Source organism: Ictidomys tridecemlineatus, chromosome 5 (genome assembly GCF_052094955.1).
Source record: "Ictidomys tridecemlineatus isolate mIctTri1 chromosome 5, mIctTri1.hap1, whole genome shotgun sequence".
NCBI classification, from domain to species: domain Eukaryota; kingdom Metazoa; phylum Chordata; class Mammalia; order Rodentia; family Sciuridae; genus Ictidomys; species Ictidomys tridecemlineatus.
The window spans coordinates 148,375,415-148,396,247 of NC_135481.1; the positions used below are offsets into that span (position 1 = coordinate 148,375,415).

At 39.8% G+C, this 20,833-nt stretch overlaps 1 protein-coding gene across 1 annotated transcript in view; it reads right to left on the reverse strand.

The window, feature by feature from the left end:
• Positions 1–20,833, reverse strand: part of Adamts17 (ADAM metallopeptidase with thrombospondin type 1 motif 17) — a 347,529-nt gene that overhangs the window by 321,207 nt on the left and 5,489 nt on the right. Inside the window, exon 3 of the mRNA XM_078051258.1 lies at positions 14,546–14,711. Coding sequence (XP_077907384.1) covers positions 14,546–14,711 — 166 coding nt within the window. The remainder of the gene's footprint in view (positions 1–14,545; positions 14,712–20,833) is intronic.

Here is a 20,833-nt window from a genome sequence, read left to right on the forward strand (position 1 = left end):
GAAAATATGGGAAAAAACATATCACTCACATGGATCTCATAAACAAGCAAGGGTTTCTATCCTCATATCAGATAAAGTGGATTTCAAAACAAAGTTAATCAAAAGGGACAAAAAGTCTATTTCATACTGCTTAAAGGACTTATACATCAATAGCATATACCAATTGCAAATATTTATGCCCCAAACAATGGAGCACCTACGTACATCAACCAGCCCTTCACAATTTCAAGAATCAAATAGACTGCAACACGATGTTTTCAACACTACTTTAACACACCTCTCTCACCACTGGATAGATCCCCCAAACAAAAATTAAATAAAGAAACTATAGAACTAAACAATACAATCCATAATTTAGACTTAAAGAACATATATAGAATATTTCATCCATCAATGAGCAAATTCACTTTCTTATCAGCATGCAGATCCTTTTCTAAAACAGACCATATTTTATGCCACAAAGCAACTCTTAGAAAATACAAAAAAAAAAAAGCAGAGATAATACCTTACATTCTAACAGATCAAAATGTAATGAAATTGTATCAATGACAAAATAAAAAACAGAAGCTACTCTGACACCTGGTGACTAAATAATACACTATTGAATGATGAACAGATAGCAGAAGAAATCAGGGATGAAAGAAATTCTTAGAGGTAAATAAGAATGGTAACATAAAATATCAAAATCTGTGGGAAACTATGACAGTAGTTCTAAAAGGAAAGTTCACTGAATTGAGCTCATTCATTAAAAGAATAGAAAATCAACAAATAGATGCCCTAATATCTAACATTACATCTCAAAGTCCTAGAAAAAGAAAAATCAACACCAAAAGCTTTAGAAGACAGGAAATAATTAAAATCAGAGCTGAAATCAATAAAGTTGAAACAAAAAAAACTGAAAAAAATTAACAAAACAAAAAGTTGGTTCATTGAAAAAATAGATAAAACTGATAAACCCCTAGCCACACTCACAAAGATAAAGAGAGAAAACTCAAATTACTAAAATTTGTGATGAAAATGGAAAACCATGACAGACACTACTGAAATACAGAAGATAATCAGGAAATATTTTGAAAATTTATACTCCAATGAAATAGAAAATCTTGAAGACATTGACAGATTTCTAGACATATAACCTACCCAAACTGAGTCAAGAGAACATACACAATTTAAACAGATCAATTTCAAGCAATGAAATAGAAGATGCCATCAAAAGCCTACCAACCAAGAAAAACCCAGGACCAGATGGATTCTCAGCCAAGTTCTAAAAGATCTTCAAAGAAGAATTAAGACCAATATACCTCAAATTATTCCATGAAATAGAAAAGGAGGGAACCCTTCCAAAATCATTCTATGAAGCTACTATCACGCTGATACCAAAACCAGACAAAGACACATCAAGGAAAGAAAACTTCAGATCAATATCCCTGATGAACACAGATGCAGAAATTCTCAATAAACTTCTGGCAAATCACATACAAAAACATATTTAAAAGATAGTGCACCATAATCAAGTGGGGATTGATTACCACAATGACCACAATCATTCCAGAGATAAAAGGTTGGTTCAGCATATGAAAATCAATAAATGTAATTCATCACATTAATAGGCTTTAAAGAATCATATGATCATCTCAAAAAGGTGCCGAAAAAGCATTTGACAAAATACAGCACCTCCTCATGTTCAAAACACTAGAAAAACTAGGGATAGTAGGAATATACCTCAACATTGTAAGAGCTACCTATGCTAAGCCCAGGGACAACATCATTTTAAATGGAGAAAAACTGAAAACATTCCCTCTAAAAACTGGAACAAGACAAGGATGTCCTCTTTCATTACTTCTAATCAACATCATCCTTAAAACTCTAGCCAGAGCAATTAGACAGAAGAAAGAGATTAAAGGGTTTAAAATAGGAAAAGAAGAACTCAAACTATCCCTATTCACCAACAATATGATTTTGTATGTAGAAGACCCAAAAAATTCCACCAGAAAACTTCTAGAACTAATAAACGAATTCAGCAAAGTAGCAGTATCCATAAATCTAATGCAATACTATACATCGTGATGAATCCACTGAAAGAAAAATTAGGAAAACTACTCCATTCACAATAGCCTCAGGAAAAAAAAATATTGGGGAATCATTCTAACAAAAGAGGTGAAAGACCTCTACAATGAAAACTACAGAACACTAAAGAAAGAAATTGAAGATGACCTTAGATGATGGAAAGATCTTCCATGCTCTTGAACAGACAGAATTAACATTGTCAAGATGTCCATACTACCAAAAATTTTATAAAAATTTAATGTAATATTAAAATCCCAATGATGTTCTTCATAGAAATAGAAAAGGAAATCATGAAATTCATTTGGAAAAATAAGAGACCTAGAATACCCAAAGCAATGCTGGTGAGAAAACTGAAGCAGAAGGTATCACAATAGCAGTCCTTAAATTATACTGTAGAGCTATAGTAACAAAAATGGCATGGTATTGACACCAATACAATCAATCAACAAATATCTGAAAAAAAATGTTCAACATCTCTAGCAATTATAGAAATTCAGACCAAAACTACTCTAAGATTTCATCTAACTCCATCACCATTTGACCCAGCTATCCCACTCCTTGGTTTATACACAAAGAACTTAAAAACAGCATATTACAGGGACACAGCCATACTAATGTTTGTAGCAGCATAATTCACAATAGCTAAATTGTGGAACTAACCTAGATCCCCTTCAGTAGATGAATGGAGAGGAAAACTTTGGTATATGTACACAATGGAACATTACTCAGCATTAAAAGACAATAAAATTGTGGCATTTGCAAGTAAATTGATGAAGTTGGAGAATATAATGCTAAGTGAAGTTGAAGCCAATCCCAAAAATCCAAATACCAAATGTTGTCTCTGATATATGGTGACCGACTCACAGTAGGGTAGGGAGAGGGAGCATGGGAGGAATGCAGGAACTTTAGATAGGGTAATGGGGAGGGTAAAAGGAGGGGGCAAGGAGGTAGGAATGATAGTGGAATGAGTTAGACAACATTATCCTAAGTATAAGACACAAATGGTATGAAAATACTTTGTGTACAGCCAGTGTCTTGAAAAATTGTGCTCTATATGTGTAATATGAAATGAATTGCATTCTGTCACCATGTATATAACAAATTAGAATAAATTAAAAAATCAATAACAAAAGATACCTAAAAATTTTTTCAAGTACTTGGAAATTAACCAATTTCTGGATAACTCATAGGTCAAAGAAGAAATCACAAGAAAAAATAAGAATATTCAGAATTAAATAAAAAATTTTAAAACATTAAAAAAATACAAACAACAATAAGTATTGACAAGGATGTAGGGGAAAAGGAACACTCATACATTGTTGGTGGGACTGCAAATTGATAGAGCCAATATGGAAAGCAATATGGAATCCTTGGAACAGTAGGAATGGATTCACCATTTGACCCAGCTATCCCTCTCCTAGGTCTACACACAAAGGACTTAAAAATAGCATACTATAGGGACACAGCCACATCAATGTTTATAGCAGCACAATTCACAATAGCTAATTGTAGAACCAACCTAGATGTCCTTAAGTAGATGAATGGATAAATAAAATGTGGTATATATACACAATGGAATATTATTCAGCATTAAAAGAGAATAAAATTGTGGCATTTGCAGAAAAATGGATGGTGTTGGAGAATATAATGCTAAGTGAAGTTAGCCAATCCCCAAAAAATAAATAATGAATGTTTTCTCTGATTTAAAGATGCTGATCCATAAAGGGGTTGGGAGTATGGGGCATGGGAGAATTAGATGAACTCTAGATAGGTCAAAGGGTAGGAAGGAGAAGGGAGTGGGCATGGGGGTAGGAAAGACAGTGGAATGAAATGGACATCACTATCCTAAGTACATGTATGAAGACGAGAATGGTGTGACTCTACTTGTGGACAATCAAATATTTGAAAAATTGTGCTCTATATGTATAATATGAATTGTAATGCATTCTGTCACATATTAAATTAAAATTTTAAAAAATTAAAACCAATGATACAGATTAGAAGACACAGAGACAAACCCACATAAGTACAATTATCTCATATTAGACAATGGCACCAAAAACATAAATTGGAGAAAAGATAGCCTCTTCAACAAATGGTGATGGAAAAAGTGCAAATCTATATGTAACAGAATGAAATATAACCCATATCTCTCACCCAGCCCAAAACTCAACTCAAAGTGGATCAAGGACTTGGGCGCTAGAACAGAGACCCTGCATCAAACAGAAGAAAAAGTAGGGCCAAATCTCTATCATGTTGGCTTACAAACTGACTTCCTTAACAAGACTCCTGAAGTGTAAGAAATAAAATCAAGAGTAAAATGGGATGGAATCAAATTAAAAAGCTTTTTTTCTTTTTTTTTAATATTTTAGTTGGACACATACCTTTATTTATTTTTATGTGGTGCTAAAGATTGAACGCAGCCCCTCGCACATGCTAGGCGAGCACTCTACTGCTGAACCACAACCCCAGCCCAAACTAAAAAGCTTTTTCACAGCAAACAATCAAGAACACAATGAGATCCTACAGAATGGGAGAAAATCTTTACCACCTGCACCTCAGATAGAGCATTAATCACCAAGATATACAAAGAACTCCAAAAACTTCTCTCTCTCTCTCTCTCTCTCTCTCTCTCTCTCTCTCTCTCTCTCTCACACACACACACACACACACACACACACACACACACACACACACACACACACACCAATAAATGGGCAAAGAAACTGAACATTTTTTAAATATATTGGTCAACCAATATATTAAAAAAGTGTTCAACATCTCTAGCAATTAGAGAAATGCAAATCAAAACTACACTGAGATTTCATCTCACTCCAGTCAGAATGGCAATTATCAAGAATACAAGCAACAATAAATGTTTGCGAGGATGTGGGGGAAAAGATACACACATAGATTGTTGGTGGGACTGCAAATTGGTGCAACCACTCTGGAAAGCAATATGGAGATTCTTTAGAAAAATTAGGAATAGAATGACCATTGACCCAGTTATACCATTTCTTAGTTTATAGCCAAAGGACTTAAAATCAGCATACTACAGTGACACAGTCACATCAATGTTTATAGCAGCTCAAGCCACAACAGCTAACCTCGAGATGCCCTTCAACAGATGAATGGATAAAGAAAATGTGGTATATATACACCATGGATATTACTCGGCCTTAAATAAGAATGAAATGAAGGCATTTGTTGATAAATGGATGGAGAATATCATGCTAAGCAAAATAAGCCAATCCCAGAGAACCAAAGGCCAAATGTTTTATCTGAATGTGGATTGTAACTCTCAATAAGTGTGGGGAGGGCTAGGAAAAAACAGAGGTACTTTGCATTACACAAAGAGAAGTGAAAGGAGGCAAAGGCATATGGAGGTAGGAAGGATAGAAGAATGAATTGGAAATTATTACCCTATGTGCATATATGATTAAACAACCATTGTAACTCTATATCATGTAGCACCAGAAGAATGAGCAGTTATACTATGTATGAAGTGTCAAAATGCATTCTACTATAATGTGTAACTAATGAGAACAAAATTTTTAAAAGAAAATAAATGATGAAATACATACTGGAGAGTTAAAAAAAATGAACCTTACAAAAAAAAAGAGAGAGATATTCCCAAGTTCAGATACATATTACTTTTAAGAAACACACAAAATATTATCACAGAGGGGACTGAAAATAAATCTAAGAGCTGGACTTGGGGGTGTACCCTTGTAATCTCAGCTACTTAGGAGTCTAAGGCAGGAGCATTGCTTGAGCCCAGGAATCGAAGGCCAATCTGGGCAACCTGTAGTAGACCCTGCCTCAAAATGAAATAAAAAAGCAGTGGGGATGTAGCTCAGGGTAAAGCACGTGCTTAACATGTGCAAGGCCCTGGTTCAATCTCTAGCACCACAAGAAGAAAGAAATGAATAATGGATGGATGGAAGGAAGGAAGGAAGAAGAAAAGAAAGGAAAAGTAATATTAGCCAAACATCAACCAAAGTAAAACTTGACTGATAATATTAATATTAGATGAAAACACAGCTAGGAGGCCAAAAGTATTACCAGGGATAAAAATGGCTTACTACATGATGATAAAAGGAATAGCTCACCAGGAATATAGCTCCAAGATCTGTAGGCACCACATAATACGGCCTTACAACAGATAAAGTAAAAACTGATAGAATTAGAAGGTAAGGGGCTGAGGTTGTGGCTAAGGGGTAGAGTGCTCGCCTAGCACACCCGAGGCCCTGGGTTCAATCCTCAGCACCACATATAAATAAATAAAATAAAGGTATTATGTCCATGTACAACCAGAAAATAAATTTAAAGAAAAAGTGAAATTGTCCAGAGTTTATATATACCTCTAAAACAAATTAAGCAGGCTCAAAATGAGACATAACGATTTTTCTGTCACAATTACTTGAGCTAATGGATATATAGAACATTGTTTAAAATAGTTAAGGAAAATATCTTTCAATTTATACATTAGGTATTTATTAAAACAAAAATGTCCATCTACCAGACTAAAAAGCATATCTCAACCATTTTCAAAGAATCAATATTTTATATGGAATACAATATGGCCAAGAAACTTCTAGTATACCTAAACTTCCAGTAGATAACAACCACAAATGAACAGAATACAAAAGTTCAAAGAGCTGAGGGCAATGGAAAGTGGGCAAATACAGGAAGGTTCTGGGGGGAGTCAACACTTGGAAGAAAGGATCAGCACAAGAGAGTAGGAGAAGTCAGTGCCATACCGAGGAGGCCAATATGCCAATAGAAAGTCTGCAGTTGTTGTGACCTGAAGGACCAAAGTGCAGGGATCGGGGCAACAAAGTGACTAAAAACTACAGGGGGGGGCATGGTAAAAAGGAGAGAGATAAAAAGGGCAGGCCAAAAATACACATATAAATTTTACCTAAATCTCTGACTAATCCTGGACTATAGCTAAGGATAAAAGAACTGAACTGAAAATTTGAGCCACCAAATAAGAAATTTTATAGTTTGAGTTCAACAAAATTAAGATGCTCTTCAGAGGAAAAAAAATCCAGCACCTCCATGACATCTTAATGTAATAGCCAGAATTCAAAATTACTTGACATGCGAAAAACTAGGAAAATAACCCAGTGTCAAAAGAAAAGACAATCTATGGAGACCAAACCCACAAATGACCGAAATCTAGGGTGGCACACAAGAATTTTATGACAACTCCTATGATTATGCTCACAGACTTAAAGGAAAATGTGCTCGAGATGAATGAAAAGACAGGGAATCTCAGCAGAGATACTAAGACTATAACAAAGGACCAAATGGAAATATAGGGACCACATTCTCTAATCACTATACATAGAATTATAAGTCATTTTTTAAAGATGGCAAAAGCCCGTTTGATGATAAAATTATAAATATTTGAATAATTTATAACCTAATAAAAGGTAACAAAGCAATGAATACTTTATGCCACACATTGTTGTGCCCACATATTAACTTATGTAACATCTAAACAGTTGTTTAAAGCACATTCCCTTTTTATCATCCCTTTATAAATAACAGAATTGAGGTAAAAGGGTTAAATTACCCAAGATCAAGCTAATAGGTGATAAAGTCAGTAATTCAAACCCAGCAAGCCTATCTCTAAACTCTGCACTACTATACTGTACTGCCTCTCTAGAAAATTGAAAAAAAAGAGATCATGGAAATTGAAGAATATTTAGAACTGGATCCTGGAACTATTATTACACATGAAAATTTGTATGCAGCTAAATGTGTCTTTATAGGGAAATGCATAGGCTTAAATATATAAATTCATAATGAAGAAAGTAGAATTTAGTGAACTAGGTATTATACTCAAGAAGTTAGGAGAAAAGCAAAAAACTAGAGAGAACATGAAAAATAGTAAGATCAAATAAAAATGAATAAAGCCAGGGTACGGTGGCCTGTGCCTACACTTCCAGCTACTTAGGAGCCATATGCAGGAAGAAAACTGGGGCCCAGGAATTCAAGACCAGATTGGGCAACATAGCCATATGCTGTCTAAGAAATTAAATGACAAAAAAAAGACAATAAAATGACAGAAATAATAGAAATTAAAGAAATGGAAAACAAAAAGCAAGAGAAAAAAATAAAACCAAAGCTAATTCTTTAAAAAGATTAATAGGCAAACCTCTACAATTAAAATGAATAAGCTAGGTCATGAACAAAGCTGGGGAACATGATGTGAGTGACCAGGGTAAGTTGCACAAAGTGAAATCATTTATGCAAAATTTAAAACATACAAAACAATATAATATACAGTTTACGATTCTGTCAAAGTATAAGAAACATGGACCAGAAGGACTCAGGACAACTTCAGTGTGTGGTTGCATCTGGGGAATAAGCCAGAGAGATGATAAAGCACTGGGTGGTTGGAGAGTAAAATCCACAGTGTTAAATTGTTCGATTCTCTCCAAAAAAAAAAAAAAAAAAAGTGGGGGGTCCTGAGCAACTATGACCAGATGTTAACAAGGCTTAAATCTGAATGCTGGGTATAAGAGTTTTTGGGTTTTGTTTTGTGCATATTTGCCTTGCCTGGTATTCCATAACTAAAGAAAACTTACATATTATTTCTTTTCAGTTGATCTCCCTCATTTAACTGCAAGTGCCCTAAAGACAGGGGCAATATGGTGCTACTTGCACCACAGCGTGTCCAGCGTCCAGAGAGCCAGTGAGAGAGAAAGGGTAAGTGTCTAACCTGCAAAGGTAACCTCCAGTCTAGAAATAATGACTCCTGGATTTCAATGCGAATTCACTCTTGAGGCAAGATTGACAGATTCAAGGTTGCTCATGAGAACCTTTAGCTCCCAGCTCATTGCTCTGCAGGGCTCCTCAATCTAGAACCCACTTAATCTAGAACCAGAGCATCCAAATGATACCCTTGATAATAAAGAACAGGCATGGAAACAATAACTATAGAAACTGCAACAACTACTAATATCTATTAGCTGTTGAGTGGCAAGTATACACTATCTCATTTAATTCAGAACCCTAGGAGGTAGGTGATCCTGTTTTGTTGCAAGTTAGACTACCTCTACCTTGCCTGAGGTAGTCTAGCTCCTCTGATATTTATCAAAAGTCAACTAGCCAACCATGATACCTACTCTTAGAGATGGGCCACTTCTAATTTCCTCCAGATGTTACCTTCTAGACATTTGTGAGAGTGCTCTTGAATGTGCTCCCCCAGTTGGCTGGACATGGCACCACCTCACTTGCCGTGTTCCTCAGCAGTGACCTGAGAAGCAGACTGAGTCAGGCTTCATCAACTCATTGTCACAAATGAGGAATAGAAGTTGTTATGGCTATGGCTATGTTATGTTATGTCGCATCCTTTCCCCAAATCCACAAGTCCTACCCCTCAGTGCCTCAGAATGCAACTATTTGCAGATAGGGTTTTTATAGAGGTAACTTAGTTACAAAAAGGTCACAAGGTTGGGCCCTAATCCAATATGACTGGTGTCCTCATAAGAAGAAACTGGGCTTAGAGACAGCCACATGGAGGGAAGACCACTTGAAGACACAGGGAGAAGATAGTCATCTACAAGCCAGACATGGAACAGAGTCTCTCACATCACCTCTGAAGGAACCAAACCTGCTGACAGCTTGATCCAGATGTCCAGCCTCCAGAACTGTGAAGAAATACATTTCTGTTGTTTAACACAACCAGCCTTGTGGCATTTTGTCATAGAAGTCCTAGCAGACTGATAGAGTGGCACAGAGATGTTAAGGGACTCTTCTGGGGCACACTGAAAGGAGATGAAATCAAGCCTTCTACATGAGTCCACTTTCTCTTACTTGTGGAATAAAAATTCTTCAAATACCGTTCTCTACTTTTAGAATATAAAAATATTGTGCAAAATCTATGGAAATAAATATGTAAATATTGACTTGGAGAAAACGTAGCAATTTAATCCTATTTCTTTTAGCTTCTGCTTGCAGTGGAGACGTAGAAGGACACAAATGACCATTACTATCGACAAAGAACACTAGACAAAGCCAGAAAAAAATTTATATATATACATTATATATTTAAATATGTTTTTTCTATATGTAACATTTTCACACATAAATTTTGTCTTTTTTTTTTTAAACACCCACTGGAGAGCTAAGGTCTCTAAGATATTAAAAGGACCCTAACTGCAGAGGAATTGAGCCCTTCTTCCTAAGTACACAAAAACCAGCAGCCACAGTCACCTGGATGCACAAGTAGATGAGGAGCTAATCAGTATTCGATCCTTATTGTGGAAACAGGAAGGAAGCGGCCATATTTTCAACCACACGGGCTGGAGTGATGGCTTAGAGCTGGATTGGAGTAGGTGTGGTAACCCGACTCCAGACTTTTGCCAACTGTGTGGTGGCCTGTAGAAGTCAGGACAGGGATGGAAGACTCAGTAATACTCCAGTCATTGGGGACTGGGACGGATGGTCTTTAGGAAGGAGAGATTTGATCCTGCCTCAAGACATTTGAAAGCAGTGGTGAACTAAAAATAATCCAAGCCAGCCCATCTCAAATCCCAATAGAACAGAAGAGCTAACCTCCTCATCCTAGCTGCCTTTTTGTCACCTCAAGAGGGGTGAATTAAGGACAAAGCTGTCATGCAGAGAAAGGCCTGTAGAGAGGCCGAACTTGGTCAAGCCTCACCTGAAGTCCAGCCTCCTGCTTCACTAATCAGTTCCATAAACCCATGTCAATGATGTCTCTGGTGTTTAGGTTTGACTTCTGTCCTTTCCAATCAAAAGAAACTTAACTGAAACAAAGCACAAGTCCTGACCAATTGTGTACTAAATGTATACACGTGTGATTACACATGCAACTTCTTACATCAATTAGCAATACACAATTTCTGAAGTGTCATGGTATCCTCCAAAGACTCATTGAAATGATCTTCATAATTCTTTAAATGAACCAGACAAAACTAGAAGATAACTAATAATCTTTAAAAACAATCACAGTAGCACTTCAACCATAAAGAAGACATTAGTGCCTCACAGTCCCCCCTATTTCAGGCATATTCATGTGCTAATGAGCTCACCACCACTCAAAGTGCTGCGGGATTGTGATTTCTGAAAATGTCTCATGGCAAATTAGTCTTCTATTTTACCCTGCACTTCTGTCATTCACGTGTGACACCCACCACGGTAGAGATGACAGACATTCAAATTGGCATCTAAATCCATGAAAAACAGTGGCAGGAAGAGTCTAAGTTGAATCTGAAAGGGGGAAATTTAAGCATAGAAGAAAGATGAAAAGTTTTAGAGTCAGAATAACCACTTGAAAATCAAGGAACATTTCACAATATTCAAAGTACCATTTCAGTTGTTGAGAATTGCCAAAAAACTTTCAAAAACTCAAGCTCTCACCAAAAGGAAAAAAAAGAAGTGGGGGGTAGCTTGCAGACTCCATATTCTCTTGCCAAGTTCTAATCTGGCGTTTTATGTTATGAATCAGTTTATAAGGTCCTAAAAATAAGGAGCTAAAAGGAAACAGGGTCAGCCTGTCCCCTCATAAGGAGCCCCCAAAATCTTCTAGAAATGCAACCTCAGTGGCCTACAAGGGGAGGAAGGGTCCTTCCAGGTCCTCATGTTTCAGCCCTTCTATCCCCCAGCCCTGCTCAGACATAAGACGCTGGACAACATGGCGTCTTACACAGGTTCAACTTTATGGAAGAAGAAGAAGAGTTCTCAGCTCCCCACCCGCATGAGCCAGCAAGGCTACTCGGAGGCTTTGTCCAAGGTTAGGGCAACGTAAAGATCAATGACAGGACAAAATGAAACCAACAGCCACCATATTCAGCCAGACAGAACATGTTCCCATGAGAAATCCTGGATTAATCTGATTAATCTTTCTAGGAAACTAAGAATGTACTTTGCTGTAAATTAAGTTTCCTGATCTCTAAACTCCCAACCTTTGAAAGCTAATCCAAACTCGATAGGGCATAAATGACTACTTATTAGCTAAGCCTATTAAGAGACCCAGTGTCTTTCTCAACACAGCAACCAAGTTTACTATTCCATGCAAAGCAAAAAGCAGCAGGAGCAAAATGGAGACCTCTTTTTGGTATCTACGCTCCTACCCAGTGCGGAGCCCGAGTCTTGCTCCATCTTAATTATACACAGTGCTTCAGCTCTTCAGGACAAGTTGATGCAAGATTTGGGGGAAGAAGAAGGGTGATTTTTTTTGAGGCAAATTCAGAAATTTCTCTCTTCACCCTTACACGGCTGCTCTTGTCTTAGTTTCTATCACGTCCACCCCATTCAGCTTGTGTTCACTTTATTTCCTCCATTAAAGGATGAACAGTCCATCAAAAAATGTGCCCCGAAGCCAGTCTTAGGTACAAAAATGCAAACACAAGCACCATTTGTCATTTTGTCAGCAACTCTTGGTATCTCTCCCCTAAAAAGGACAGAAGCAGGTCATTAGACAAACATTCCATTATCTCATCCCCAAGCATGCTGCATTTCTGATCAGAGACTGGCAGTTGATGAGCACTGGTTTGAGTGAAGAGGGAGAATAAAATACATTTGCCCTGAGTTTTATTGCGTGGCCCTACTTAAAGAGTCTCACCTGAGAAAATCTACTTCCGATGGCCCACAGGTGCTATAACTCATGTTTAATATTCCTTAGCACGGGTTTTCAACACCAGGCGAGATCAGAACCACCTGGGAGCTTTTACATGGCCAGATGCCCAGGGTGTGCCCCACACCAATTAAAAGGGCAATGGGAGGGGACCTGGGCACTGGGGGTTGTCACTCCCCTGGCAATGCCAATGTGCAGACAAGACTGAGAATTGATGCCTCAGTGAAATCCCTCTGCCATTCAACCAGTGTGTTCAGCTCAGCTGCAAAAAGTACACAAAGACTTAGAAAAACAAAAAAAAGATCCACAAAACTGACCTAACAGGGTCCATAAAATAGCACACTGACATCAAGTGCATGACCATAAGACTTACGAAAAATCCTGCTTCATATTAAAGAGTGTTTTTTAGTAATTGATAATATTATGCTGAGGTCCATTTTCTCCACTTTTATAGGATGCAGAAAGGAAGAGAGAAAAATATTAAGGTCTAGCGGTGTTCTCTCTCCATGTATGACTCAAAGCTCTCCGGTGGTTTCCGAGTAGACTTTATCCAGCACAGTCATCTCTAATATCTGCCTGCCACATACAGACTAGGCCATGGAGGGTGGTAACCAGACTTCATAATGTTCTACAGGCAGGGACTGAGCTAGGACACAAGACTTGCTTACAAATTCCAAAGTTACTCTTGAGGAAAGTCACATCATTGATTTATTTCCATGGTCACACAAATACTCAATTGAGACACCCCACATTTTCATACAAAGATAACATTAAACTACAAAAGCACAACTCCCAAAGGTCTGCTATGGGGCCCCATGATCTCCTGGGAGAAAAAGTCACCCATGAACTGTGGGTAATCCAGCTTCATCAAGGGACATTTGCAGGCCTACTGCTGTGGACACAGCACCATGAGATGTTCTTAAACACCTGACAGAAAACACAAAGGATGCTCAAAATAGAGATGCAGAATATAGGAGCTCTGGGTTCTACTTCAAGTGGCATATCACCATCACTTTTAAAAACACTTGATACCTGAGTCATACCTCAGGCCAATTAGATGGGGATATTAGGCAATGCATGGCATTTTTTAAAGCACTGGTTCTCATACCTTAGCATGCATCCAAATCCCTGGGAAGGTCTGGGAAGGCACAGATGACTGGTCCACCTCCAGGGTTCCTGATGCTGTAGGTCTGGCTTCAGGCCAGAGAATGTACCTTCCTGGCAACTTCCCAGGTATTACTGATACTGCTGGAACAGGGGCCACAATTTGAGAACCACTGTTCCCCAGGCAACTCTAATTAGTGAACAAGGGATGAGGACCACTACCCTAGAAGAGTAAGTGAGCTCTGGCCAGGGCATCAGGAGGAGGGAAATCAAGCTAGAATTGGAATTCTATCTCTGATACTAACCTGTGGCTTGATAACAAACTTGTAGAGATTTTTCAGATCTCAACTTGGTCCCGACACATAAAACTGGGGCAATGCCTGGACAAGATCATGGATTCCTTGCAGAAATAAAATAATGACCTTTCCAAAGGACTGCACTGCATGAAATACTGACTCTAATACACAAGGAAAAGGAAGTGGCTTCCAGGGCCATTAAATAGTTTTCAACATGCCTAATGACATTTCAGTCAAACACAGACTGAATATACCACTCTGGTTCCATATTGTGTCGTGACATAATAGCCATCTTAGCCTGTGCAAGTACATTCCCTGATGTTCCCATGAAGAATGCCTAATGATTGCTCGGCACATGACTGTATAGGTGAAGTTCTTGCTCATATGATATCAGCACATCTGGTGCCACACTGTGGGAGTCATCTGTGCATGTGCTCTGTCCAGACATGTTGCCCTAACTCACCTGTTAGAACCTTGCAGAACTGCCCAGGTACCTGGGCCTCGGCAGTTGGGCTGGGTGTCAAGGTCCATTTGCGTCTGATCACATGCTCTCGTCCACTGAAGGGACCACTGGAATTGCTGAGAGGCTGGATTAGCACCTGCTCCTGTCCAAGCTGAATGAGGCCGACCTGCCAGGAAAGGAAAGGAAAACAGGACATTGGTTGCCTCACTCATACATGTCCATGGCCCCAGCGGCTTGAGGGGAACAAAGTCACCTTGCTACGGTTTGGTTTTCCACACCTGGGCTTTTTTTTCTTTGCAAATTGCTTGAATTTTTCTGAGTCCAAGAGTGTCTGTCTGACATACACACATCCCACTGAGTGGCTGAGTTTTAAGGACTTGGGGGGGGGTTCGAAATAGGGGTGGGGGTTCAGATGTGTATAATAATACCCTTTTCTGAGTGCTTTCAGAGAGAAGACAGAGTTACTTTCCATTGATTTTTCAAGAACTTCCCTTAAAAAATTATTTTTAAAACTAACCTAAGAGTCCATCTGAGGAGGCAACCCCCAAATTGTTTAGAATGAAAATTATATCCCTAATGGGAAAAATGTAGCTTAATCCTGGGGATAACTTAGAATTAAATACAAAGACAATAAGGTCAGTCTGATTTGTAGTATTAAGTGCTTTGTGATGGGGACTTGTGCATTATTCCTCCAGAACGAGTAATAGTTAAGAGAACTTGGCAGAATACCTAATGGATTAGATTTGCAATTTTAACTTAGAGCATATCATTGATTTAGACTTGTGATTTTAAAATCTTTTTAGGTTACAAATAGTATTAGAATGTGTAGAAGACCTTAGGCCTTCTCATGTTTATGAGACTAAGTTATTAGGCTTATAAGAATGCCTAAATACTTGTGAAAAGTTTCTTTTTTTAACCAGACATCCAATGAACTTGAAAATAAAAATCAAAATGTTTATCAAAAGACTGTTTTTTCAAAATGTTTAAAAATTGTGACATTTGTAAATGGGGTCAAATGTTTCAAAATCCTCTTTAAAAATAACTGCAAAATCACACTAAGATTATAAGATTTTTAAATTAAATGGAATCTTGAAAAAAACTAGGATTTTTAATTTGTTGCTTAAATGAAGTGAATTTTAACTCTGGAGGGTGGGGGAGAGGAATTCAGTGCATAGAACTTTCCCCTCCCTGGGAACCAATGCTGACAGTATTGGTCATTCTTGCCCCAGACACCTGCTGCAAGCTTTCCATCTTGTTCATAAGGGAACTTAGTAACAAGGTGGAATTAACAAGGTAAGTAAACTTTCCACAAACGCTTGACTAGGCTGGGGAAGGAGCTGGTGTGTACACTAGTATGTGCAATGTCCCCTCTCCTAGGTCATACCTCCAGACTGTCTTAGCTGGCTCAGATTGAGCAGATTGGTATTAAAAGGTCATGGACACCTTTCTTTTCTCTTACACCATTACTTTTCAAAAGCTATAACATACTAAACCAGTGATCCTCAAACCCTAGCATGCACCAAAATCACAAAGTCGTCCAAAGTGGGACTTAACAATGTGCATTTCTAACAAGTCCCCAGATGACACAAACGCGGCTGGACCAGGAACCACACACTTGGAGAAGCACTGTTCTCTGCACAGCATTACAATTCCTCCAGGCTCAACTATGGTATAGATCTCACTCAAGTCAAATGAGATAGACCACCCTCCATTCTAAAAAGATGCACCAGTACCAAGCCCCTTAGGAAGTAAATGAGATCAACTCATAAGATCACCTACAATCCTTAGTCCCCAAGATACAGGGTGAGACCAAACTTACCGCTCTAAGCAGATTTCAAGGTTTCTGTTTCATTAGAACTTTGGCCAAGAACAACTCACAAATTTTACGGCCCAAATAAAACTGTCTCAAAGTGGCACTGTGTAACCTGCAGGAGAGCCCAGCTTCCTTCCCTCTCCTTTGAAGTGAAAACTTGAGTTTGTTCCCTGGGATACTTTGGAGAAGTTGAAGAAATGAAGGCAGAGGAACTATGGCAGGATGTACAGGGCTCCCCGCCCCCCGCAGCTATGCCTTAAGAAGCAAGTGCGGACACTAGAAAACAACTGGCCAGAACTTCCATGGTTCAGATATAGAGAGGTTATGCATGGGATGGAGCCCCACACAGAATGAGCCCCATGTCTCTGGAGGATGTACTCAACTCTAACAACAGGCTGGACTCTTCTGGAAATACCCTGGCTATGGAAGGTCCAAGGCAGCCACCCTCCTGAGTCCTGAACTTTCAAAGCCAATTTTATCAATCAGTCTAGTGTTTGCATTCGCAAGCTCCAGTGCAAACATCAGCTAGCAGTGAGCTAGCTGTTTTGGGGACAGGGAGATCTCTCCTTGGTGAGAAATCCTACACATACATATTCAGAAGCAAAATCTAGCTCCTTGGGGAGGTTTTGGACAGTCTCACAGATTTCCATTCATTCAGGCAAGAAAATGGCAATACAGGTGAGAAATAGATAAACTGAACACTGATCTGTACTCTATCTCATAGCCCTTTATTCTGTTGGGCCCTAAACCTTGAGCCAGGTTGTGGCCAGGACTAGCGCCTAAGAAAAAGGAGCTGAACAAATCTCTTACCCTGGGGGCTAGCACATGGAAAGGCCCACACTATCCCCTTTTGTTGTGGTTTGGATGTGAGGTGTTCCCCCAAAGGCTCAAGTGAGAGACAATGCAAGAAGGTTTAGAGGAGAAATCATTGGGTTGGGAGATCTTAACCTAATCAGTGAATCAATCCCCTGGTAGGGATTAACTCAAGTGGTAGGGTGTGGCTGGAGGAGGTGGGCACTGGGCTATGGCTTTAGGGTATGTATTTGTATCTGGCAAATGGAGTCTCTCTGCTTTCTGATCATGATGTGAGCTGCTTCCCTCCACCACACTCTCCTGACATGATGTTCAGCCTCACTTGAGCTCCATGGAATGGAGCCAGCCTTCTATGGACTAAGACCTCTAAGACCATGAACCCTCAAATAAATTTCTTCCTCTACAATTGTTCTGATCAAGTCTTTTAGTCCCAGTGGTGAAAAGGCTGACCTTCCTAGGTGTGGCTTGCTGTTGCTAGACTCCCTCAAGTATCTCTAACACTCACCTCATCCACACATTACCAGTGATAAAAGTTCTGTAGAAAAGTTTGTCCCATAAATATGCACACTTAGTATGGGTCAAAAAATTTTTCCCCAACCCCCTTCCTCTAATCTGCTAGTCTTCCTTTTATTTTTTTTAAATTTATGCATAATAATTACACATAAAAGTAGAAAATAGAGGGAAGGAGGTGAAGGGGAAAGGAGATGTACTGTGGATTAAAATGGAGCAAATTGTTACATGCATTTATGAATAAGTCAAAATGAACCCCACTATTACGTTTGACTAGAGTGCTAATGGAAACATTAAAAAAAATTTTAAAACTTTTAAAGTGTCACTGTGTCCCCCTCCAACAATCTTGCCCAAAGTTCTTACCAGCCCTCATCTCTCCTTGACATCCTCTCTTCTCCCAATAAATCCTCCTTCCCTGCAGTCCATTACCCCCACCATGTTATAGGAATACTTTCACAAACTAATAATTTGTTCTTCTGAAATAGGATCAGAATTTCTTCTCCACAGTTTCCCAATGTTCCATATTTTCCAATATCACAATTACTTGAAAAACTAATAGGTTGCCTGCAGTACCCCTTGCTTGGTGGTTTTCATCCCTGGCTGCATATAGGAATTGCCTGGATAGCCCTGAAGACCTCTGATGCCAGGCCAAATGGGGTATAAGACTAGCAGTGATTTTTTTTTTTAAGTTCACCAAGAGATTTCAGTGTACAGCCAGAGACAAGAACCACTGCCTTAGCTTTTAATAGGGTGCTGGAGACCCTGGCCACCTAGTACCTTGACTTCAATGCCCAGAAGTACCTGAATTTGGAACCTGGGTCTTTCTCTGACTGTGGGGTTCTGCCCACTGCCCTGGCTTCTAGTCATTTGCTGCCCCGTGGCCCCCAGAGCTGAGCAGGGATGCTTAGAATTGTGTTGATCTCACAGTCACCATCTATTCTGAGAAGTAAGACACATGGAAATGCTCCTCCAAGGCCTCCACTGTTCCATGAGGACAGCAAAGAAATATCATTAATGAGGCTGGGATTGGCTGCATTCGATGCAAACGGCTTCCAATCTTATCTGCACAGAGACCTGGGAAGGAATAAATGTCCATGGCAGACAGAACCAGCAGCCCTGAGGCCATCTGGTTTTAAGGGAAACCATAATCCCTCAGGGAAACAATGCTCTTAGGTATTTTAGGTTTTTGCAAGATTGGATATCCTACATGAAAGAATTGTGGGTCAAATAAAATGTATCAGGTATAACCTGATATTGTAACGGGTCTGAACAGTCACATTTCAACTCTCTTTATTCTGAGTCCTTGCTCTGAAGGTTTCTGGACCATCTTAAGAAAGTATTGCTAACCCCACTTCACCCCCCCCAAGCAGGGCTAGGTTCCACTTCCATGTGCAGAACACTTGAGAGACAGAAGTTTTAATCACCTCCTAACATGAGCACTGCCTTGTCACATAACACAGGAAATACATTTAAGATACTGTAAAGAAAATCTGTCACAAGTGCACCCTGGAACTGAAGGCCACTGCCCCTCTGTGGGAGGGACGAAGCCATAAGATTTGGTTGAAATTGCCTTCCTCTACAATTATTTGAATTCCTCTAGAGGCCCCAGTGAGCCCTTCCAGCGCTTCTTTGGAAGGCTTTAGGTGCTCTTCTAACCACAGTGGGCCTGGGGTCACCTTCTCTATGTCCAGATGGGTTGGCACAGGTAGAGAGGCCCAGCCAATGGGATGGTGAGTTTGCTCCCTCTGTGGGCAAATCTGCTTCCAAGGAGAAAAAGCAGACTGGTGACTGCAGACCTGCCTCGGACTCTCTGGTGGGCCTCAGCAGGGTCTGTGGGGACTCACCTGGTGGCCATGGGAGAAATGTCCCCATCTCCCTACTCACACAGATATGAGGGGCTTCCCAACCTGCTCCTCTCTCAAAGCACCACTTGAAGATCCCCTCACAGTCTAACTGCTGCCTGTGAAAATGCAAAACACCTAAATGCAGACACTTGTCTTCTAAAACCAGCCTCCCCTTGGGATTAGAGGGGTCACTTGCTGTGATATCTCCCTCTTCCCATCTCTACCTCATCCATCCAAGACCTAATCCTAGTCACCGTGTGTCCCCAAATATACCCGCATCCCATACTGCTATCACCAGGACTCTCCAGATGATTACTGGCAAAGTTCTCTATCCCCTCTGGGCTAGTGGTCCTGAGTGTCATCTCAGGCCAGCAGCAGCAGTATCTGGGAGCTTGTTAGAAAGGCAAGTTCTCAGGCCCTCCCCTGACTTGTGACCATAGTTACAGCTTAGCAATCAGTTTAATAAACCCTACAGGGAATCCAATACTGGCTCAAAGTTGAGAACCGCTTCTTTAAGATAAATTCTAGATGGCTTAGGTTGGCACCCAGGGCACCACCACATCTAACCTGAACACCTGTCCATTCATCCCCTAAAACCACCACCCAAACCCCTTATTGCATGGCCAACTTATGGGTCCTTTATCTCCAGACAGCCTGTATCACTTGGGCAGCCTTGCCAACACCCCTTCTTTCCAGAATCCTAGGGCTACTTCAGCTTCAGCCTTCCTTCTCTCTGAGCCTCCACCCTACCTGGCCTCAGTGGCCTAACCTTCTCCCAGAGTCTCGGTCAAGGCCCTATAGCTTGTCCACCCTGTATGCTCTACTGTTCTTTTACTGATCAGGCTCTGATGCAACTTCCTTCCATGTGTATCTCGACCATCTTCCCAGATTGGGCCCACATTGTATTTCTCTCTGAGCCTTGCTGGGAGCCTACCAGAGTATTCTGCACACATCAGGTGTATGATAACAAACTGTTTATTCAAGCAATAACCTTGAACGACTGATTTGTAACTGGAAAAGTCTGGAAACAGCCTGTAGGACTAGAGAAGAAACCCGTTTTTAAAGGCTTAATGTCACAGATTCTGACTAAATTATTTCACTGACTGAATCTTGTTCTGTTCCATCAATAGCCATGCATGGCTGATGTTATTTATCTCTTGTATGGCTGCAGGTAGGGAGGTTCAAAAGAGTAAAGTGACTCACTCAAGGTCATAGCCCTCCACCCCCAGCAGTGCAGTTTCATTTCCTAAGCAACAAGAGTGTGACCACGAATCCATGTGCTGAGCACAGAAGCATGCACAACGAAAG